This window comes from Pongo abelii, chromosome 2, assembly GCF_028885655.2.
Source record: "Pongo abelii isolate AG06213 chromosome 2, NHGRI_mPonAbe1-v2.0_pri, whole genome shotgun sequence".
Classification (NCBI taxonomy): domain Eukaryota; kingdom Metazoa; phylum Chordata; class Mammalia; order Primates; family Hominidae; genus Pongo; species Pongo abelii.
This window is the reverse complement of record NC_085928.1, coordinates 209,281,677-209,306,129: the sequence shown is the minus strand read 5'-3', so window position 1 is coordinate 209,306,129 and position 24,453 is coordinate 209,281,677. Positions and strand designations below refer to the sequence as shown.

At 42.7% G+C, this 24,453-nt stretch overlaps 2 protein-coding genes and 2 pseudogenes across 3 annotated transcripts; 3 read left to right on the top strand and 1 right to left on the bottom strand.

Moving 5' to 3' along the window:
- Window positions 1-7,330, bottom strand: part of LOC129058764 (angiogenic factor with G patch and FHA domains 1-like) — a 54,683-nt pseudogene extending 47,353 nt beyond the window's left edge.
- Window positions 7,103-8,003, top strand: LOC134761105 (retinoic acid receptor responder protein 2-like; annotated as a pseudogene).
- Window positions 8,004-18,316: 10,313 nt separating this feature from the next.
- On the top strand, window positions 18,317-21,226 carry LOC129047341 (protein FRG2-like-2). Of its 2 annotated transcripts, none has more exons than XM_054551144.2 (4): window positions 18,317-18,549; window positions 18,813-18,887; window positions 19,117-19,194; window positions 19,518-21,226. In XM_054551144.2, the coding sequence occupies exons 1-4, from the start codon at window positions 18,372-18,374 to the stop codon at window positions 20,030-20,032; spliced, it is 846 nt and encodes a 281-aa protein (XP_054407119.2). In that variant the 5' UTR covers window positions 18,317-18,371; the 3' UTR covers window positions 20,033-21,226. The 2 variants fall into 2 exon arrangements, with proteins under 2 accessions (XP_054407119.2, XP_054407118.2); XM_054551143.2 differs by having other exon boundaries at window positions 18,810-18,887; window positions 19,518-21,210.
- A 1,694-nt stretch (window positions 21,227-22,920) lies between these two features.
- Window positions 22,921-24,030, top strand: LOC134761134 (double homeobox protein 4C-like; the record flags this gene model as incomplete). The annotated part of the gene is given in 4 exon segments (XM_063722655.1): window positions 22,921-23,629; window positions 23,632-23,850; window positions 23,853-23,959; window positions 23,962-24,030. Coding segments are annotated over 4 exon segments (1,104 nt in total), but the record flags the coding sequence as incomplete, so codon positions are not given.
- Window positions 24,031-24,453: the final 423 nt, after the last annotated feature.

The following is a 24,453-nucleotide window of genomic DNA, read 5'->3' as shown; positions in this document are numbered from 1 at the left end:
TTCTTTATTCATTCTGTAGATGGGCACTTATACACTGTTGGTAGGAATGTAAGTTAGTACAATCATTTCCCATTTCTATAGGGAGAACAGTATGGAGGTTTTTCAATAAATTATAAATAGAACTACCATATGATTCAGCAATCTCATTGCTGGGTTTATATCAAAAGGAAACAAAATAAGCACGTCAAAAAAGATAACTGCACTCTCATGTTTATTAAGCAGTATTCACAAGAACCCAAACCACTATTTCTTCTAAGTATTTCTTAATTTACCTTTTTTTCATATATTACACCCTAAACTTTTAAAGGATTCATGTCTGGTTTCCAATTTCTGAAACTTACGAGTCACTGATTCTTTGACTGTTGCCTTCCTATTTAGAGAGTCTGGTAAAACAATTAAATTCTTTTTATTTCTTCTCAATCTAATCTTCATATATAAATATATTTATATTTTCCATTAATTTGCCTTCTATAACATATATGACTATATTAATTGGGATCAGCATTTCACTTTACTAGCCCTCTTTTTGGCTCAGCCTATTTTAATATGTAATCTGTATGTTGTACATTAAATTGTTTTACAACACTTTCAATACTTTATTTTTCATTTGCCTCTTTTCCAAAGATAGCTTGACAAGCTCGTAGTTTCTTTCCACATTATTTTGCTTTTTTGTTTTTCCATTATATTGACTTAAACATTTAAATATAAATTCAATATCTGAGATTGATGTGCCATATAATTTCTTCTGATGCTTCACCCCAGTAGCTCATCTCCTTGTGTGCAACATAATTTATAATTTAATCCTCACATATGGTAGACACCACATTCCAATGCCTGCAGGCAGTGTCTCTTTGTTTATTCCATTTGCCTTGTCAGAAGGGAACAACCCACATGGACCTGACATTCTTGTAATCAGATGCATCTGAGTGGAGCCCTGGCCCCTCAGGTTGATTACTTCTCTGGATCATTACCTTTATTTACTTCCAGTCCTGGGAAGTTTTCTTAATTTCCTTTCAACTATATTAGGCATTCTGTGAATTCTTGTAACTTCTTGGTGATTTTAATTGTCTGCATTAAGTGTTTATATTATTTTTCTGAAAAGCAGAAATATCAATAATTGCATATATGAGTGAAATATTTTACATAGATTTTCTATGGCATCTATCACCATGAGAAATTCCAAGTTTTTTTCATTTGAAACACCCCTCTCATCAATAGACCATATTGTAATAATTTGTAGAGTGTGATTACTTTATATCATTAGAAAATTAATTATATATTATGTACATATTTTTGAAATACTCCACTGCAATAAATAGTATATGGTCAGAAGTATTGTTTTCTCTAACATAAAACTAATATGAGTAAAATTATTTACCTGAATTCAGACCTTTTGGCTTCAATGGCCATTCTGTCTCATTAGGACTTCCCTGATTCATAAAATACATTTGTATTTTTTGTTAATTCATAATTTATTGAAATGAATAATTAAACATTATAATGTTTTATGGCAATTTAGGACATTTTCAATAAATATATTGAGCTTGAGGCCCTGGCTAAGTATTCCTTTTGTACTCGAAATCAGATTTTTCTGGCACAACTTCATTGCCTGCAATGGTATTTATAAGAAGTATGAATGCCAGCACATGGACTATTTCAATACTGTACTCATTTGTTCATGTATAAACATTTCATTAGCTATGAAACAAACCAAATGCAAATGCTGAATGTACAGTATATATCAACATATTCAGATTCTTCACCGAAGAAAACAATAAAAGACGAATTTTCTGTGACATGTCACCAGTTCATTAGTTCTTTAATATGATTTAGGCTATTCCAAATATAAGAAAATGTATGCATCACTATTCATGTTGTCTCAACATTTTTTATCTAGGTCCTGAAGGGCATAAAAAAGAATGTATATTGTCAGATTTATTTTTATAGATTTTAGATGTTTCTTTTGCTGTATTTTCTGTGCATACTAGTATGAATATATGGAGACAAGGACAAATGAACATTTAAGTGGTTATATGAATTTTGCTTATATGGCTAATTGCTTATATGGATGTTGTAAATGACAAGATAAAATAGTAAAGTTTGATAAAGTTATCTGTGCCCTGTGAACTTTAGTTCACTTACTGTATAACTTAATTCAGTCACTAATAATTAGTTTAAAAAGTGTTTTTTAAAAGCTGCAAACCACATTTTATTACACATTTCTGAATCAGGAAGGGGTAAACTGTGACACAGCTTTCTTGTGCCACTGACTTTTTTGGGGAGAAACATTCTGCAATAAAATAAGAGTTTCCAAACTCTATTTATAAAAAAGCTTGAGTTTTCTTCTGTGATTAACCTTCACTCCTCAGTCCCTTTTACCCAAGGAATGGTTCCTAGGTCATCTTTTGGAAGTTTAGTTTCTGGAAAGTTTTCGGCAAACCTCTCCTGTGCTTTGTCTCAGTTATTGTTGTTGTTGTTGTTCTTGTTTTGGAGAAGGTGAGTCTCTTTAATTGAGGATGGTTTGTCTGTCTCCAATCCTGCATGTGTTTGCCGAAGCTGAAGCTGTATTGGAGTTTTTATTCTCCCACCATCCCTCCCCAGGCCTTCTCCTGTTTTCAACACATCTTTTTCAACATCTTCTGACCTTTGTCTCTATCAGTAATTTCAGAACGAACAGATGCAGGAGCATCATCTCTTTGGAAATTTCCTTCACTTCCAATCTGCTCCCTATGTTTTCCAGCTCTATCTTTATATTTTTGATTCTCCAGTATCTTATCATTTTTATAGTCTCTATTTTGTAAACCATATTTTACTCATATATTTTTAAAATCCTTTTCTTCTTTCCAACTCATTTCCTTCTTAGTTAATGATGGACCAACAAATGATTCATCTTTCTTATCAAGGAAAAGGTGAGCTCTAACCTGCCCTGGTTCACATCCAACACAGCTATTACTGCCAGGGTGAATGTAATAAGATAACACAATGTCTACAACTTTCACTTTATCTCCATGCTCAGGTTCATAAGGGTCACATTTAGTTTTCAGCTGAACAATCCATTTTCCATTAACAATTGTTCCATTTTGACTGCCTGATCCAAAAGGACATAACTTTGTAAGTCATGGTCAAAATAGATTTCTGCATGAAACTTACACCAACTTCAGGGATTCGAAGAGTATGCTCCATATCATTTTCTCTTCCAATTGTAGCAGGTTTTACAGCAGTAATGATGAAGAATGACCCTGTCTGTAACACAGGTGATCTAACGACAATTACTCTCATATATGAGGGCCACACTTTTTCCTAATCTTCCTCCTCAGTATCTTTTGCAGTTGCATTGCCTTTACTGGTAATGCCTTCATCATAACTACCCTCGGTCTGAGAGTCGTAATTTCACCTTCTTCTGGTTCACTACCAGTCTCTGTGATTTTCTCATCCTTAAAGATGAATTGAGATGTTTTCATTAAGAGGAGATTCCATAGCATTTCCACTAACTGGAACAGTGAATTTTGGGGGATTATTTTTGTGATGAATGCCTATTTTGGCTTTTTTTCACATTTGTGAAATTGTTTTTCCCGTTGCAGCTTGTATGTTCAACACTGAAGGCTTCTTGATCCTCTGAATTCAAATCCTTTTCCTCACTTTTTTTTTTTTTGTAGAAGAATCTGGATCCTTTCTTTTCTCAATTTTTCATTTTTGTTTTGTGTTATAAGTCTGATAAGGTTGCAAATCTAATCGAGAATGAAATCGATAGCGACCACTTTCCACATCACAGTAGTAATAAATTAAATCATAATATATTTGATTCTCAGAATCTTAATAGAAACCAGTGCTGTGGTCAGAATACAGTCCCGTATTTTCATCATAACTAAATCCGGTCTGTGATAAAGCCGCTTCTGCTGCAGCTCTCAAACTTCCATCTAATGACGAACCTTCTAAGGATGTATCTTGTGCTGCTTGCTAATGCAGATGCTGGCTCCTGTGAATTTGAGGCAAATGACCCTCTTGTCTACATTTAACATTTGGTGTCCTATCAGTACCAGGGTGAGCATCATTTTCTATTTATAACTGGTCGTTAGAATTCAAAGCAAGAGTTTCAATATCCTGATCTTGCTGATTTGACAGTTCAGTCACTCACTTTGTTTGGAAGACTAACATCATTAGAGTAGGTCTGATAATAATAATCTGAGATTGACCAAGGAGCATGGTTCTCTGCGAGTACTTCTACATCAGACTTTTATTATCTCCATTTCTCCCGCAGCGGAGTACGTGACTGAGTTCTTCCAGCTGCGCGCGGAGCTCCTGGCGGTTGCTCGTGCCGCTCTGAGCAGCCGTCCTGTGCGAGGCCATAGCGTCTCCCGTTCCCGCACCTGCCGCCTGCAGCTCCGCGTTCGGGTTCCAGCTTCTCCGCCCTCCTTCTCCGCTGGGCCAGCTCGGGCTCGGAGAGGGGGAGGAGCGGCCACAGCCAAGGCGCTGGCGGCGGGTACGGGCCCGAGGCCGTGAGTTCGGGCGCCCGACGGCTGCGGCCTCGGAGGGGCTGCGCGGGGCCGGAGCGGGGGCCGGCGGAGCCACAGCCACGGGGGCGCGCGGGCAGCCACAGGCAGCCTACCCCGCCAGGAGGCCCCGAAACGCGAGCCTAACGGGGCTGCGGCAAGAGCAAGGGGACGGCGATGGCCCTGCCGGATCTGCGCGGCCTGGAATCCTGGGAACGACTGTACCTTCCCCAGCCACGGGGGCTGCGGGAGGAGCGTCGAAATCCAGGGGCCAGAAGCGCTCCGGCCGTTCCCGAGTTGAGCTGCAAACAGTAGCCAAGCGTGTTTTAAATCGAGTTTCCCTGTGGCTAGATATGACCTGCTGGTTACTCTTATTTTTTTTCTCCATTCGTTGAGCTATGATTGACAAATTGAAAAGTGTGTATTTTTAGGGTGTACAATAGAGTGTTTTGAGATGTCAGTAGTCTTTACATTACCTCAGTTAAGCTAGTTAGCATATCTATCCCCTCACACAGTTAATACCTTTCTGTGGGTGTGGTGAGAGCACCTGAGATCTACTCTTGTAGCAAATTTCAAGTACACAGTGTTGTTAACTATAGTCACTATTCTGTACATTAGGTCCCAGCAGTTACTCACCTTGTAACAGAAGGTGCCCCCCTTCCATGGAAATCTCCCCACTGTCCCCACTTCCTAGCCCATGGGAACCACCGTTCTACTGTTTCCATAGCTTTTTATTCTTTTATTTTTATTTACTTTTTTAGATTTTACATACAAACGAGATCATGCAGTAGTTGTCCTGTATTCGGCTTATTTCACTTAGCATAATGTCTTCAAGATTTATCAATATTGTAGTAGATGAAAGAGTTTCATTTTTATTAAAGCTGAAATTATGTATCAGTTTATTTATCTGTATCAGAGGAGTGCACATACCCTTGATGATCCTGATTTTATGTCCTTTGGCTATATACTCCAAATTGGGATTACTGGTAGTTCTAGTTTAAAAATTTTAAGGAACCTCCATACTGTTTTTCATAATAGCTGCACCAATTGACATCCTCAGCAACAGTGGACAAGTGTTCTCTTTTTCTACATCCTAACACTTTTTATCTTTTGACTGTTTGATCATAGGCATCCAAACACCACGATAAGGTGATACCTCATTGTGATTTTGATTTTAATTACTGTGATAATTAGTGATGTTGAGCATTTTTTATATACCTGCTGGCCATTCGTGTATCTTTGGAAAAATTGCTATTTATATATTTTGCCCAATTATTAATCAAGAAATTGCTTTTAATTCTGCTGTGGGTTCTTTTTTTGTATTGATTAGTATGACATATATTTTAGATAGTAACATATTATCCTATATATGGTTTACAAATATTTTCTCCCATTTCCTATAATGCCTTTATATTTTGTTGATTGTTTCCTTTATTGTGCAGAAAATTTTTACTTTGACATAGTTCCACTTGTTCATTTTTGCTTTTGTTGACTGTGTTCTTGGTGTCATATCCAAAACATCATTGCCATGACCAGTGTCAAGGAGGTTTTTCCCCATTTTTTTTTTTAGAGGATTCATGATTTCAGTTCTTATGTTTAAGTCTTTATTTCATTTCAAATTCATTTTGTGATGATATGAGAGAAAGGTTCACTTTTTTCTGTGCATATCTAGTTTTTCCTACACCACTCCTTGATGTGTTTATCCTTTCTCCATTCTGTGGGATTGGTTGACTGTATATCCGTGAGTTTATTTCTGGGTCCTCTATTCTGTTCTATTGGTTTTTATGTAGGTACTATACTATATTAATGACTACAGCTTTGTAATATAGTTTGAAATCAGGAAGTGTGAGGCTTTCAGCCTTTTTGTTCTTCTCAGTATTTGGCTATTTGAGGTCTTTTGTGGTTCCATACTAATTTTAAAATTGTTGTTCTACATTTTAATAAAATGGCATTAAAATTTTGATAGAAATTTAACTCTGTAGGTCACTTTGTGTAGTATGGATATTTTAACAATATTAATTTTTAGAATCCATGAACACATATTTCTCATTTTGTATTCTTCATTTTCTTTCCTCAACATTTTATACTTTTCAGTACGCAGATCTTTCATATTCTTTATTAACTCATTCCTAAGTATTTCATTCTATTTGATAATATTGTAAATGGAACTATATTCCTGTTTCAGATATTTTGTTGTTACTGTAAAAAAATGCAACTGATGTTCATATGTTAATATTGTATCCTGAGAATTTACTGACTTGGTTAGTTATAACAGGTTTTTGGTTTTTTTCTGGTAAAATGGTGGTTATTCTGAATTCTGGTTAAACTTTAAATTGATAATTGCTATTATCATTTCAAAATTATTTAAAATATGACCAGATGGATTCCTGCTTTCACGAATTCAATGGAATTCAAATCTTCCCATTTAAAATAATTTTGTCTGGTTGACCTAGACCCCGGGGATTGGGGGCACCCCATGGGAGCCCAGAGATTCGCTTGGGGGTGGGAGGGAGAAGCCGTGAGAGAGGGGGCTGAGCTGGGGAAGCAGAGAGGGGCTCCGGGGACAGCCGGGAGGAGAGAGGGTCTTGTCGGAGACCCAGTGGGGAGAGAGAATGGGCCGGAAAAGGAGGAAGGGTGAGAGTGGGCAACAGGACGGCTTCCCGGCGCGGCAGGGAACTTTGCTGAAACTGCGGGCCCCGGGGAACAGCGCGGGCAGGGTGGGAGGGAGTGGAGAGGACCCGGCACACCCCAAGGTCAGTGTGGAGAAAGGGACATTTCCCGGTTCCTTCGTCTCTGCCCAGCGTTCTGCGGGCATGCCCCCCCCAGAGGCAGGGCATGGGAGGAGGTGGCTCCCGGCGGGCTCGGAGAACTAAGGGGCGCACACCCGCTTCGCAGGGCCGGGGTGACAGGGGAAGCCTGAGACGGCTGCGGATCTCGCTGGCCCCGTGGGTGGGCGCGGGGGACGCGGGGGCGGGGAGCCGAGCACAGGGGGCCAGCGCCGGGGCCTGCAGGTGGCCCTGGAGGAATCTGCTGCAAGCACCCGCCCGTGCAGCGGGCCTTCCGGGAGACCAGTGTGAACAGCGCCCTGGACACGCCCTTCCCAGCTGGAACATTTGTGAGGCTGGAATTTAAGCTCCGGCAGACAGAAAAGCGGCGGGAGGAAGGACTGGAAGAAACCCAAGTGCAAAGACCTGCCCGAGAGGAAGAAGCAGAAATGCCTGACCTGCCTCAAACTGGACTGTGAGGATAAGGTTCTGGGCACGATGGTTCGCTGCCCTCCAGAGACGCAGACTCGGCGGGAGCCTGAGGAGCACCAGGAGGCCCGGTGCAGCCGGGCGGAGCGGGCGGTGAGGACCCCACAGCTGCTGGTTCCCCGCACAGTTCGCCTTCTCCAAGGCCCGGCCCCCAGCGGAGCCCAGCACTGAATCGCATGGCGCCCCCTGGAGCCCTGGCGGGGGTAACCAGTGGAAGACCCACCTCCCAGGGAAAGGACCCCACTGTATCCCCAGATAATAAAACTGTTCTCTCCCCCCAAAAAATAAATAAATAAGTTTGTCTGGTGTTTGAAAATGTGTATGTGTACAGGTCAAAATGCTGCCCATTTATCTATATGCCTAATTAGTCAAACTTTTTAATGAAGTTATTTAACATTCTTTTTTATTATGAAACAAAACAGTAAATTTGTTAATGGTTTTAGTATCATCTAATAGGATTGAAAATATGTCAGTTTGTCATTGCCAATGAATCTTTGTGTTATTTATTTTGCCCTGTTACATATTCTGTCCATAAAGGTCTAAGTGGCTTAGAATCTTGCCTAACGTATTGTATGTGCTAAGTACTAACTACTCTAATTCATCAAATTATCTTTCTATACCATTCTCAAAATACAATATTATTTTTTATTTATTTTTGTTAAAATTTTTTTGCCTAATCTAATTATTTATGAAAATTATGAGGTCTATTCAGTTTTTCCTCTTGATAAAAGCCAGAGTTTTTTTTTCTCTCTTTTCTTTTTTTGAGACGGAGTCTCCCTCTATTCCCCAGGCTGGAGTGCAGTGATACAATCTCGGCTCACCACAACCTCCGCTTCCCGGGTTCAGGTGATTCTCCTGCCTCAGCCTCCTGAGTAGCTGGGACTACAGGCGTGCTCCACCATGCCCGGCTAATTTTTGTATTTTTAGTAGAGATGGGGTTTCACTATATTGGCCAGGCTGGTCTTGAACTCCTGACCACGTGATCCGCCCGCCTCGGCCTCCCAAAGTGCTGGGATTATAGGCTTGAGCCACCGCGCCGGGCTTTTTTTTTTTTTTTTTAATCTCTTTGTCAATACGTTAGAGAGTACAAATGCAGCTCCCTTACAGAAGCATGTTGCATAGGGATGAAGTATGGGCTTTTGGTGTGACAATCATCTGAATGTTGTTTATTGTCCCAATTAGTTATTTTCTCATTCCTAAACCCTCTCCAACCTCCCATCTTTCTGAGTCTCCAGTGTCTATTTTTCTAGTCTCTATATCCAAGTGTATGTATAATTGAGTTCCCCCTTGCAAGTGAGAAAATACAGAATTTGGTTTTCTGTTTCTGAGTTTTTTCACTTACAATAATGGCCTCTGGTTTTATTCATGTTGTTGCAAAATACATGATTTTCTTCTTCTTCATGGCTGAGTAGCATTCCATGGTATACTTGTATAGCACATTTTCTTTATTCGATTATTGATTGATAAATTTAAATTGATTTCATGTATTGGCTATTGTGAATAGTACTGTGATAAACATGTGAGAATGGGTATTTTCTTTATCTAACAAATTATTTTCCTTTGGGTAGATACCAAGTAGTGGGAATGCTGAATCAAATGGAAGTTCTATTTTTAGTCTATTTTGAAATCTCCATACTGTTTTTCCATAGAGATTGTAGAAAGTTACTTTCCCGCAAACAATGTATAAGTGTTCTCTTTTCTCTATATCCTTGCCGATAGCTCATTTCTCTGCTTTTTAGTAATAGCCATTCTGCATGGTGTAAGTTGGTATTTCATTGTGGTTTTTAATTGGCATTTCTCTGATCGTTGACAACATTGAGCATCTTTTACATGCTTATTGACCATTGACCATCAGTGTCTTTTTTTTTAATGTTCATGTTCTTTGCTTGCTTTTTAATGAGGTTACTTGTTTTATTTTTGTTGAGCTGTTTGAGTTCCTTGTATATTCTGGACATTAGATCTTTGTCACGTGCAAAACTTGTAAACGTTTATCTCATTCCATGGGTTTTCTGTTCACTGTGTTAATTAAAAAGCTCATTTTCAGGAGCTTTTTAGTTTGAGTTCCTTTTATCTATTTTTGTTATTGTTACATCTGCTTTTGAGATCTTAGTCATAAATTCTTTGTCCAAGTCAATGTCTAGAAGAGTTTATCCTAGAGTTTCTTCTAGCATTTTTATAGTTTCAGGTCTTACATTTTAGTCTTTTAATCCATATTGAGTTGATTTTTGTAAATGGTGGAACATAGGGGTCCCATTCCATACTTCTGCATACAGCGATATAATTTTTCCAGCACAATTTGTTGAATAGGATGTCATTTCTCCAGTGTATGTTTTTGTTGACTTTGTAAAAGATCAGTTATTTGTAGGTATGTGGCTTTATTTCTAGGTTCTCTATTCTGTACCACTGATCTATGTGTCAATTTATATCAGTACCATGCTATTTTGGTTACTACAGCCTTCTAGCATAATTTTAAGTCAGATAATGTAATATCTCCAGCTTTATTCTCTTTGCTTAGATTTGCTTTGGCTATTCAGGCTCTTTTTGTGGTTCTATGTGAATTTCAGTGTTTTTTTTCTAATTTTATAAAAAATAACATTGGCATTTTTGTAGGAATTGCATTTAATATGTAGATTGCTTTGGGCAGTAGAGTAATTTTAATGATCATAATTCTTCCAATCCATGAGCATGGGATGTTTTTCTCATTTGTGTCATGTACAATTTCTTTCATCAGTGTTTTGTAGTTTTCCTTGTAGGGATCGTTCATCTCTTTGACTAATTGTATTTCTAAGCATTTTACCTTTTTTGTAGCTATTGTAAAAGGAAGTGACTTTTTATTTCAGTTCTCAGCTTGATCATCATTAGTGTATAAAAATGCTACCAATTTTTGTACATTGATTTTTGCATGCTGAAACATTATTAAATTTATTTATCAAATCTAAGAGTTTTTTTGGTGGTCTTTAGAATTTTTGTACATATGATATTATATAATTATCAAAGAGGGACAATTTGACTTTCCAATTACAACCACATAGATGCTCCCACCAAGACCGATAGACAGAGTCTCTAGGGAGGGCACAGGTGATGGTATTTCTTTAAGCTGGCCATATGATTATGGCTGGAAGCATGTGCCGAGAGCCACTTAGCTAAGCATTGCCTCTGAAATTTTTCTTTCTTTTCTTTTCTTTCGACAGAGTTTTCACTCATTGTCCAGGCAGGAGTGCAGTGGCACTATCTTGGCCCATGGCAACCTCCAACTCCCAGGTTCGAGTGATTCTGCAGTCTCAGCCACCCGAGTAGCTAGGATTACAGGAACCAACCACCACACCTGGCTAATTTTTGTATGTTTTAGTAGAGACATGGTTTGGCCATGTTGCCCAGGCTGGTCTTGAACTCCTGACCTCAGATGATCTGCCCACTTCAGCCTCCCAAAGTGTTGGGATTACAGGCGTGAGTCACCTTGCCCGACTCTCAAGTTTCAATGTGCCTATGAATTATTTCTGATTCCAGGCTCTCTCTTAGTGATGTGATTCTGCAGGTTTGGAAGGGATCCATGAATTGGCTTCTTTAAAAATTCTCCTCTTAATGCTGATGTTTCTTCCACTACATCCAATATAGTAGCACTCAGCTAGAGAAAGTAGGCACAGCACAGAGCTCCTGACACCCAACACTGTTACCACAACACAAATACTTTTGGCCCAAAGTGGAAGCCACCAATCACCATTTTCAAACATGTCATTTTTCACTGGCTCTTTATAGTTTAGAAAGCCTAGAGAAGGCATCAATGTTTGAGTAAGTCTGCATTTGGAAAACATGTACACATGAGTTAATACAATGTTTATTGAGCATATACTATGTGTTCAGAAGTCTGTTACAGAGCAATGTTCAGGAAACATTACATGATGTGAGTTAATCCTCATAGCACCCTGGGGGTTGGGTACTAAGTTTTCTGTAATTTTCAGGATTTAAATGAAGGGCCTAGCGTTTCTATTTTTTCTTCCATTTTAAAAATTATTTACCTGGAAAATAACATGTGCAGAATAAAAGCTATATCGACAGATGAGAGGGATAGAGAAAAAATGGTGAACTGTTCAGAGAGATGTTTTATATTTATATTTACCTTTTTATGCCTTGTGGAGCAGCTACTGAATTTGCAGGAATGGAAAACAAGTTGCTAGGTGGGGTGTCTCTAGAAGCACTGGCTTCAATGAAAAAGAAATTATAGCCCCCAAATAAAGAATTATTTGCTTCCATTTATCTGCTCTTCCATTTTAGGAAATTGTAGGCACCAGCTCAGGAGAGGCAGCAGGAGCCCCAGCCCGAATCTCTGGTCTCCTTTAATCAGTTCTGTGAGAGAAGATTCTAGGGTGTGGCCAGACCTAGATGAGGCCTTAGAAAAGGGTGGATCTGGGCAGGGCTGGAATAGAAAGTGGACCCCATGTTTCTGATGTTCATGCTGGTGGAGTATTTCTAGTTCTGTCTTTCCTAAGCCTGCCCAACAGAGACTTAACTCTTAGAGCTTGTGTAATTTTAATCTGTTTTAGTCACTTCCCTGTCAATTTTTATAACACATGATAACAAGAAACTTAAGCAAAACTCTTAGGGTTTTTTAGGACAATTATATGAGAAGCTAAAACTTATTTTTACCAAGATAAAAGAAATAGAAATAATCACAACAATAACAATAATTCTTCTGTCCATGAATAGCCCTTCAGGTGGTGACATCGGAACTCAAGGAACAGCATAAGGGAAATGGAGCAAATGCAGCCAAGGCCCCCTGTGCAGCTCCCTTCTCCCTTCCGACTGCAGGATGCTGAATTCAGCCATTAATCCATTTGCTCTAGATGAAAAGTTTCTGGACAGTAGAAACCATGAATTCTTCATCTGTTTTTCTGATGGTCATGTGATATAGTTTAGATGTCCCCTCCAAATCTCATATTGAATTTTAATCCCCAATGTGGCAGGTGGGGCCTGGGGAGGAGGTGGTTGAATCACCAGGTGAGTCCCTCATGGCTCTGTGCTGTCCTTGTGATAGTGAGTACTCTCGAGATCTGGTTGTTTAGAAGTGTGGCCCATCCCTCCCCCATCTTTCTTGTTTCTGCTTCTACCATGTGAGATGCCTGCTTCTCTTTCACCATGATTGTAAGCTTCCCCAGGCCTTCCCAGAAGCAGACCCTGGTGCTATGCTTCCTGTACAGCCTGCAGAACCATGAGCCAATCAAACTCTTTTCTTATAAATTACCCAGTCTCAGGTTTTTTAAATAGCAATGCAAAATAGCTTAATACATCATATGAAAAGAAAGCGATTGATATATTTACCAGTTTCAGTCTCCGGACCTCTGCCTTGCTTCAACTCAAATAACAGGAAGGGAGCAACCCCCATCTACTGCTCCTGATTATGGGAGAATTTTCAGTTCATCTTAAAACATTTCAGTCAAAAGCCTCGTGTTTTATGTAGAAGAATGAGGGTGTCTAAAAGAATGGGTCTCTTTAAGTATTTATTTTTTCTGAGACAGGGTCTCTTTCCCTGTCATTCTGGCTGGGGTGCAGTGGCTCACTGCAGCTTTGACATTCTGTGCTCCAGCAATTCTCCCACCTCAGCCTCCCAAGTAGCTGGGACCACACGTGCACACTACCACAACCAGATAATATTTGTATTTTTGGCAGAGATGAGGTTTTGTTATGTTGAGCAGGCTGGTCTTGAGCTCCTGAGCTCAAGTGATCCTCCAGCCTCTGCCTTTCAAAGTGCTGGGATTACAGGTGTGAGCCACCACACCCGGCAGATGGGTCTTAACTGATTTTAATCAGGATACCTGAGCATGGAAGACATGCCCTTAATTTTTTCCTAATACAATATTTGACAGGTATATAACTATGATTTTTTTATTCCTGTGATTCATAAGGATATGATAGTAAAAGGCCTTGAAAGCCTGTGGGAAAAAAGTGCTATATTGTGCTTGAAACCACCTTTTACTCTGAAAGCAAGTGCCGTCGAGATACATCTGTTGAGAAGATATTTTCTCCTGTTGCATTTTAGCCAAACAGCTGAGTGTGTCTTGAAGTTGTGTTTAGATTTTTAACAGGACAAGTGTATTTTCTAAGACCCCAAACTCAGGAGTGGCCATGGGGCAAATCACAGCTGCACACATAGAATGCATGTGCAGCAAATGCATTTCTCACCCTGAACCAGGGGTTGTTCCCCCTGGGTGCACACGGGAATCACCAGGGAGGCTTTTAAAATTACCTAAACTCAAAAGGCAATAGATAAATGAATTCAGAATCCCCGCGGTGGGACCTGAGCCACAGTGCTGTTTAAAGCTCTCTGGGTGACTATGGGGTACAACCAAGCCCCCAAACTGCTGCTTTAAATCAGCCTCTTCGGGTGAACTAGTGGCAAATGGTTTCCGGAAATGAATGGTTTAAATCAGCCTCTTCCGGTGAACTAGTGGCAAATGGGTTCCTGAAATAAATGGAAAGATTTGCTGCTGGGTTGTGCTCTTCTGATCTTACCTGCATTACCTACTTTTCCTTGCCGAACTGACCTCTGCTACATATTTTATTCCTGATTCAATCCAGTTCTACTCATACCAAATGCATAGTATGCACTAGGTGCCCTTGCATTGCTGAACCTCACTCTGGGGAGAGGACTTTGCTGAACAATAATTGCATCCTAAAAAAACTCAAAATACTGGACTCGAATGATCCTCCTGCCTTGGCCTCCCAAAGAGCTGAGACTGTAGGCATGAGCCACCGTGCTTGGCCTATACCCTAAAAAATTAAAACTGTCTTACTTACTAAATTGATGTAAACATGGGAAGACCTAGAAGGTCACCAAAGTGTTAGGACATAAGTAAATACCTTGGAATATTAATGTCCATCTGACGATGCCCTGAGCAAACATGTCCCACTTTAAAACGATACAAAACAGTGCTATTATTCTGAGATATGATGTTAAAATTTTGTGCAAATAGGTAATATTTAAATTTTTATATATGTATAACGTTCATGCAGAAAAATGTGTACAAAGAAATCATGTAAAGTTCAATGAATTATTACAAAGTGAACACACGTGTGTAACCTAGAAATAGAACCAGGTTCACTGATGCCCTGGAAACCACTTTCTCTCTTTTTGCTCCCCCAAAGTCACTAAGATCTTAAGAGCTAACATTGTAGATCAACTTTGTATTATTATACATGTTTTATTACAGAAAATTTAAGACATACACAAAAATAAAAGAAACAGTAAAATAGGCCTGTTACCCAGCCTCAACAACAACTAATAACAGGCCAATTTTGTATTATCTATACTTCAACTCATTTCTCACACAGACTTTATTATTTATTATTATTTTTTCTGATAAAAAATGTGTGCTCATTGAAGGTAAAATATTGGCTGAGCACAATGGCTTAAGCCTGTGTAATCCCATCACTTTGGAATGACAAGGCAGGAGGATCATTTGAGGTCAGGAGTTTGAGAGCAGCCTGGGCTGCATAGTGAGACCACATCTTTATTAATTTTTTTTTTAATTAATCAGGCGTGGTGGTGCACGCCTGTAGTTCCAGCTACTTGGGATGTTGACATAGCAGGATCCCTTGATTCTAGGAGTTTGAGGCTACAGTGAATTGTGATTGTGCCACTGCACATCAGCCTGGGTGACAGAGTGAGACTCTGTCTCAAAAAATAAATAAATAAAGGTTCGACCTTAACTAGCTTTTTACACATAAACACACCCATATAAACAATCCCTCTTTTAACAATAGAAGTACCAAATTAAAAATCATTAATATGAACCCATTTTTAACTCAGACTTCATCTTTTAATAAGTTTCTTTTTTTTTTTTTTTGAGGTAAGATGTGCACTCATTGAAAGGTCTAATCTTGGCTGGGCACAGTGGCTCACATTCGTAACCTCATCACTTTGGAAGCCAGAGCTCAGGAGTTTGAGACCAGCCTAGGCAACACAACAAGACCTCACTGGGGCAAGATAGTGAGACCTCATCTCTACAACAATTTTTTAAAAGTTAGTTGGGCATAGTTGTGCACACTTGTAGTCACAGCAATTTGGGAGGCTGACTTGGGAGGATCACTAGATTCTGGGAGGTCAAGGCTGCAGTGAGCTGTGATTGCATCACTGCACTCCATCCAGAGGGACAGAGTGAGGCTCTGTCAAAAAAAGGTACAATTTTAACTGTACGTGTTTGACACATCAACACATCCATATAAAAAATCCCTCTCTTAAAAATAAAAGTACCCAATTTAACAGTCATTAATATTCATGGGAATTACCTAGAAATTTTTTGTTTGCTTTGGTTTGGATTTTTATTGAAAGGGGACACCTAGAAATGTTATTTAAAATCTAGATTTGGATAAAAATAAGCCTGAGTTTTTTCTTTTTTTGAGACGGAGTTTTGCTCTGTCGCCCAGCTGGAGTGCAGTGGTATAATCTCGGCTCACTAAAACCTCTGCCTCCGGGGTTCAAGCAATCCTCCTGCCTCCCAACTAGCTGGGATTACAGGCATGAGCCACCACATTCAGTTAATTTTTTTTTTTTTTTTTGTATTTTTAGTACAGATGGGGTTTCCTTATGTTGGCTAGGCTAGCCTTGAACTCCTGACCTAAGGTGAACCACCCGCCTTGGCCTCGCAAAGTGCTGGGATTACAGGCATGAGCCACCGCACCCAGCCAGGCTTGAGTTTTGCCTGAGAATTTGTCTTTCTAAGAAAGTACATCATATGGCAGTTACAAGGTCTCTTTTATCTAAAATATATAGAATTTAATAAATAAAAATTTAAAAAATTTACCTGAGATTAAAGGACAAATCAAAACACATGTGTAATATGTTGTCTGTAGGAGTATATTTTAACAATGACATATATTATTAATAATCACTAAATGTTATAATAATTTATTAACTAAAATGAACAAAATTTCTATTATGATATCTATGAAAATACTTTCTTAGAGTAAAATATTCTCATATCTTGAGAGGGCAATGGTTAAAAACAGCAAAGATGTGGAAGTCGATGTCTTATCAAGTACTTACTATCAAGTAAGTAGCAGACCCCTCTTCACCCCTTTTACAGAGTTATCCAAAAAGCAGTCATTTACACAAGAGCAGACAATTTTCCTAGCTTTCTATTGAGTTTACATGTTAATATTGTTATAAAATTTAACTCAATTTTCTTATAAAATTACCTGACCAAATTTTATATATTATATCATAATATATCAAAATTTATTTAGATGTCAAATAAATTTTGATATAATATTATAATATATAACGATATCATATTATGATAAGTTCCATTTACATTCAGATAATTTCCCTAGGCAGTGTCTGTCTACCACTAATTCTTTTCTCGTTCCACTGTTTGCACAGGCAGCACAGCTGGGAAAACACAGACTCACCCAACACAGCCTCTTCCCCGTGTCTTTCTCCCCCTTAGGGAAACAGTTCATCAGTCAATCAAGTCATTTAGGACTGGAGGCTGAGTACTCCCTAACATAGAAGGTCTTATTCCTGCTGCTTTCCTCATCAGAGGGGGAGACAAGAAGGTCCTTTTAGGGGACACTTGCTTGGATATAGACTAGGCTAGTTGGAGGGCTCTGACCAGCAGAGAGACTCCACCGCAGTAGGAAGGGATGAGGCAGCTATTCTGAACCTGGAGCTCCACCACACCTTGTCCCGTCTCACTGAGGCAATTTTGAGAGTCTGCCCTGGAATATGGTGGATGTTGAGAAATAATGTGGGCTTTGACGGGATTCAGGTGGTGTCCGCGGTGTGAAGACAGTAGCTGAATGTTCAGAATCTAGGCTGTTTTTCTTGTGATCAGTTGGGTTACCTGTTTGAAACCAAGTCCACTTTTACTAGGGAGGCTGAATAAATTCCACAGAACACAATGGCGCTCCCAGGATGACTGAGGAAGGGTGAGAAAGGAGGAAAGTTTTTCCACCTAGATATTTTGCTACCTCAGGAATCAGGGGCTGATTAGGTTAGCACTGGCTCAACCTAATCAATTCAATTTTATTGCATTTGATCTAATTATCTTCCCCATTTTTAAGGTAGGAAGGGCCATTTCATTTGGTATTTATTTTTTCTCTGCATTTTTATTTCATCATATATGTGTGGATCTAATACAATCAACCATAATTTGACATTTGTTGTTTCCAAGCATTTAAGAAATTATAATATCTATGCACACAATGTTAACACTATGTATAATAAATTCTCCTTCTGGGCAAAATATATAACATATGTCAATATAGGCATGTTTAATTGTGCATCTTGAAAGGTGAACAGGATCATAAAACCTTCCACGTAGGAACTGAAACAGAAATTGGAAGAAAAGATTCCCCGATCTTCCAATCCCTGTGCTCCCGGTTCTTTGTTTTCTTGAAACTATAAGAGGACCTGAAAATGTCTCCCCTTAACTGTGTCTAGGTCCCCAGTAGAACTACAGCAAGAAACTTCTGATTGAGGCTCTAAGAAGCGGCAGAAATGAGAAAACTGTTCAGCCAATAAGAGTAAGCCACGCCCAGCCGAGGGAGGTATAAAACGCAGGTCTAGCAGAATAACCCACACTCTGCCTTTGGACGTGTGAGAGAGCGCACCTTTGACTTGAGCTTCAACATGGGAAAGGGAAATGAAGACCCCGATCTCCACTGCTCCTCCATCCAATGCTCCACTGACCAGCCGCCTTTCCAACAGATCTCCTTTACAGGAAAGGGCTCAGATGAGAAGAAACCATTCAAAGGAAAAGGCAAGACCGCCTTCTCCCATTCCAGTGAGAAGCACACACAAAGGCAAGGTAAGGCCTTGGGCTGCTCCTGTGGAGGCTGGAAGGAGGGTTGGAATCGGGGACACTGAGCTATGTGTCTTTAGTAGGGTTTTATTCTGAGATTGGGGATGGGAAATGGCTTAGTGCTCTCAGGGGACTTTGAGAAATGTGTTCACTCGTGACACTGGCAGAAGAGCTTCACATGAAAGACTGATCTGCAAAAATGCATCAGAGATAGACTATGGGACTCTTCCTAGGGAGAGGTGACTCATCTAAACTTTCTTTTGCAGCAGGATCAGAGCCCAATCCAAGCAAGGAGAATTCTGAGGAAACCAAGCTCAAGGCCGGGAACAGCACTGCTGGATCAGGTGAGATTTGGCTCTTTCAAGGTGAGAAGGGACAGGGTAGCAACACAGGCTCCCCTGGCAAGGAAACTGGGAGCTCCTTGGCAGCCAGGGCCGTACAGATCCTGGACACTGGAGAACAGAAGAGAGCTGGAGTTTGCTGGTAACCTCAGCTCCTGTGTGTGCAGGATGGACTAGGAATTTCAGGGTGTTCAGTTGGAGGCATTTTCTCAAACTTTCATTGTGTTCACAGAACCAGAGTCCAGCTCATACCGGGAAAACTGCAAGAAAAGAAAAATCAGTTCCAAGGACAGCTGCCAAGACAGAGCAGGTAGAATCTTGGTGTTTGTTGTTGGTGGTGGTGGTGGTGGTTTTTTTGTTTTTGGTTTGCCCCAAAAAGCAAATAATCAGGAAACTTTTATATGAGGCTGGAGCGGAAAGGGAGTTACTTATTGACAAGTAAATTTTTGAGATCTTAGCACTCTGAGAATATTTGGGGACTCACAAGCAGTTCAACCTCACTTCATTCCAGTGCTGAGATGGTCAGGAAGGACTGGGAGAGACAAGTGGGGTTCACCTGGGTGCACAGGGGGTTCTGGAAATGAGGGTCTGTGGGGACTGTTCTGGTGAGTCTCTCACATGCTTTCTTTGCAGGGAACTGTCCAGAAGAGGAGTGCAGCTTGACGTTGAATAAAAAATCAAGATCCTCCACTGCTGTGCACAACAGTGAAATCCAGGAGACCTGTGATGCCCACCACAGGGGACGTTCCAGGGTTCGCACTGGGCGCAGCAAGCGGCATAGGTCTCAGGCCCTAGGAGTCCAAACACCGTCACTTCGAAAAAGCTTGGTGACCTCTGTGCGAGCTATGTCAGAGGCTGTTTATCAAGACCTAGCCCAGGTGTGGGCACAGCAGATCCATTCTCCACTGACCTGTGAGCAGCGGATACTGCTCACTCAGCTCCGGGGGCCTCTGTGTGCCCAGGTGCAGACCTTGTATTCCATGGCCACCCAGGCAGCTTATGTCTTCCCTGCTGAGAGCTGGCTTGTCCCAGCCACAGTGCCTGGTCCTGGGGATTCAGCCTTGGAGAGAGAAACCCATCCCTTCCCTGGGCAGGAGATAACTGAGCCTGTCAGTGGATCAGATAAGGCTAAGCTGGGAGCACCCTGACCCTATTCAGCAGAGATGCAGCTCTAGGAATGAGAACAAGGACCTGCTTCTTCTCAGATTCTTCCAGATGACCAGCAGTGACAATTTTAGACACACTGTGTTAATAAATGACAGAACCTGAAGAAGTCATAGGAAAGAAACTTGAGCAGTATACTCAGAATGCTGAGCCCTGCATTTTGCAGACCACTAAGGCTATAGACAAATTTGATATTTCATGTTAGACATTTGATGCCTTTTGGATGTCTGATGATAGTCGTGCATTTCTATATAATCAGAAAAATATTAGATTGTAATTGTGAATTTGCATATTTTAGATTGTAGAAAAGTAAATATAAAATTATATGCTCTTTTTTTTTTTTTTGAGACAGTCTTGCTATGTCACTCAGGCTGGCGTGCAGTGGCACAATCTTAGCCCACTGCAACCTCTGCTTCCTGGGTTCAAACAATTCTCATGCCTCAGCCTCCCAAGTAGCTGGGACTACAGGCATGTACCGCCATGCCTGGCTAATTTTTTTTCTTGTATTGTTAGTAGAGTTTTGTCACGTTGGCCAGGTTGGCCTCGGACTCAAGTGATCTGCCAGCCTCCGCCTCCCAACGTGCTGGGGTTACAGGCATGAGCCGCTTTACCAAGAAATTGCTTCTCTTTTAATCCAGAAAATGTTGTAGGCTCTCACTCTTCCAGCCTGAACCCATGGAATACTAATATCCACAAACCATTAGTAGCACTCCCTGTGGGAAAATGTCTATACATTTTTACAGTTTGATATAATTATAGTAAAATTACTATGCAAGCTGTTTACTTTTAATATTTCTACATAAAATTTAAGTCAAGATATATTAAATGGTAAATGATTGTACTTATTTATTGACCCGTCTCATGTTTTATTTCATTTTAAACATCCTGAATTTATATTTTATTGTATTTTATACATTTCAATTGATTGTACTGTATTGCAGGATATGGAGATTTCACCACATACTACAATACAGTGTATTTTGTTATATTTGACGTATATTCTACTTGTATTTTGTACTGAGATCATACAATCTTTCATTATCTAAGTGTATTAATGACTTGTTTGGTTGCTTTATAATTTTCACTTTATGTAATAATGAAATAAACATTAATGTTATTTGGAATTTAAAATTTCTTTCATGTGGAATTTGTATTTAATAAAGATGTGAAAAAGAGAATGTCTTCTCTTCACTTCTGCATCATCCTAACCCTGACCTCCCCACAGTCCACAGCTCTTGTCATAGTCCGGGAATAGTGTTCTGTCCCTACAGGAAACGGGGCCAATTCAATGGTAATACTCAGATATAAATTGGAGACACAGAGATTTTATTCTCGAGCACTGCAGTATAAAAGAATCACAGTAACTCGAGTCACACAATTTTTGGGTTGACACGGCTTATGAGTTATGCTTACACTACGCTGTAGAATAACTCTGAAATAAATTTATGTCTATTAAACAAATGCACATACATAAATAACATGTCTAAATAACAATATACATATCTTAATGAAAATGAACTTCATTGCTAAAAATGTTAACACACAGATACACACAATGGGATCATATATAATGTTGAAAAATAGAGATGGGGAGGGAACAGAAACAGAGAGAAAAGGAGGAATGGAGCGAAAAAAGGACAGATGGACAGAGGGACATTGGAAAGGAGAAAGTGGGGAGGGGGGAGGAAGGGATGTAGGGAGGGGGGAGGGAGGAAGGGAAGGACAGAGAGAGAAAGGGAGCAAGAGACAGAGAGAGCAAGGCAGAGAGAAAAGCGGTCTTCTGCCTCCAGCACCAGCAGGACCTCGCACTCCCGGAAAATGTTGGGTGCCCAGTGCAGGCTGAGTGCTTGGCCCACAGCCGCGTCTGCCTGCGGGGCGCTCACGGGCCCTCCGGATCGCCCGCCTGGGTCACTTCATCCCGGAGCGATTCGGACGAATTCCGCCTCCCGAGGAATGAGCGAATTGCCCAGAGAGCAATGAGCCGAGACTCGGGTGATTGTCCGTTTTTCATCCACGTGGTTCACAGATGACATAGCCCCACGTTGAGCCTGCAACAGAGCGCGAGGGGGATAGTCCCGTCCACACAGGAGTCACACTCAGGCCCACCCCTTTGCCCTCTGCAAGGGGGCCTGTTGCTCATGTGTCTCTGGCCCCCGAAAGCGTGACCATGTTGACTGTTTGTTTCCCGAGCTCTGTGGGGACCCAGAAACCTCCAGCGAAGCGTGGAAAAGCAGCATCCTGTCTTCGCTCTCCTTTCCAGTTTCCAAACAGGCCACAGTGGAGACTTCCCTTGTTGCAGGAAAAAGGAATCCGTGGTCAGGCCGTGATGCACGGGACGTTTCTTTTCTCTGTAGTTTCGCTCTCGTTTTCTACATGAAAATGAACGAGATCCACACCCCTGCGTGTGTGAGACTATCACGGCAACGACGACATCCACAGGCATTGCCGCCTTCACGGAGAGGGCCTGGAAAACTCAAGACTCTCATGGAAGTTCAGTTCCACACTCCACCCTTCAGGGTGGTTTCTGCCTGAAAACTGGGAGTCAAGACAGCGGCTTCCAGTTTCCACAGAATTACTGGAGAACCTCAGAGAGCCAGCCCCCGAAGCCCCTTTTTCCCCTCCAGTCTGGCCCTACACCCACCCACCCCACAAGGCCCTGGTCCCTGTGGTTTTCGGCTTCGGAGGGCGGGCTACCCCGGGACCTTGGGCCCCGAGCTCATGCATGTTCATAACGGGGTGGAGGTGGTAGGTCTTTCTAAGGGCCTCCTGGCTGCACCTGCGCCCAGTGCACAGGCCGGCTGAGGTGCCCGGGAGCCCGCGGGCCTCTCTCTGCCCGTGTCCGTCCGTGAAATTCCGGCCGGGGCTCCCCGCGATGGCTCTCCCGACACCTTCGGACGGCCCCCTCCCCGCGGAAGCCCGAGGACGAGGACGGCGAAGGAGACTCGTCTGGACCCCGAGCCAAAGCGAGGCCCTGCGAGCCTGCTTTGAGCGGAACCCGTACCCGGGCATCGCCACCAGAGAAGGGCTGGCCCAGGCCATCGGCGTTCCGGAGCCCAGGGTCCAGATTTGGTTTCAGAATGAGAGGTCACGCCAGCTGAGGCAGCACCGGCGGGAATCTCGGCCCTGGCCCGGGAGACGCGGCCCGCAAGAAGGCAGGCGACGGCGGACCGCCGTCACCGGATCCCAGACCGCCCTGCTCCTCCGCGCCTTTGAGAAGGATCGCTTTCCAGGCATCGCCGCCAGGGAAGAACTGGCCAGAGAGACGGGCCTCCCGGAGTCCAGGATTCAGATCTGGTTTCAGAATCGACGGGCCAGGCACCCGGGACAGGGTGGCAGGGCGCCCGCGCACGCAGGCGGCCTGTGCAACGCGGCCCCCGGTGGGTGTCACCCTGCTCCCTCGTGGGTCGCCTTCGCCCACGCCGGGGCGTGGGGAACGGCGCTTCCCGCACCCCGCGTGCCCTGCGCGCCTGGGGCTCTCCCCCAGGGGGCTTTCGTGAGCCAGGGAGCGAGGGCCGTCCCCGTGCTCCAGCCCAGCCAGGCCGCGCCGGCACGAGGGATCTCCCAAGCGGCCCCGGCACGCGGGGCTTTGTGTTCCCTGCCCTGGCTCCCCCGGACGGGGCGCTCTCCCACCCTCAGGCTCCTCGGAGGCCTCCGCACCCCAACAAATGCCAGGAGGACCAGGACCCGCAGCGCGACGGCCTGCTGGGCGCGTGCTCGGTGGGACAGCCTGGGCCCCCTCAAGCTGAGTCACAGGGGCAAGGTGTGCTTGCGCCACCCATGTCCCACCGGAGTCCGCGATGGGCCTGCAGCCCCAGGTCGCCAGGGCGGCGTGGGAACCCGAAGACGGGGCACCTCCACCTCCGAAGCTCGCGACTCCGGAGGCCTCCGCGTCAAGCACAGATCCCAGCCATATGCAGGCGCCTCCCAACCGCTCCAGGAGCCGGGGCGCTCGTCTGCACTCACCTCCAGCCTGTTAGATGAGCTCCTGTCAACCCCAGAGTTTCAGCGAAAGGCACAACCTTTCCTAGGTCCGGTGTCACTGGGGGAGCTGAAGGAGGTGGAAGAGCCCGCTCTGCTGGAACCACTCCTCAGCCAGGAAGAACACCGGGCTCTGCTGGAGGAGATTTAGGACGCGGGGTTGGGGCGGGGCGGGGGCAGAGCGGCGGCCTCTCTTTCGCGGTGAACCTCTGGCTCGGTATGGAGAGGCGTGTCTTCCCTTCCAGCTGACCTGTCTAGGCTCCCTGAGTTCCAGGTCCGGCGAGAGACTCCACACAGAGGAGGGCTGTCATTCTTTCCTGAGCATCCCGGGGATCCCAGGGCCCGCCCAGGTACCGGGAGGTGGACTGTCTACTGCGCATGCGCGGGTTTGCAGGCAGCAGCCTAGGTTTTCTAACCAGCCCAGGCG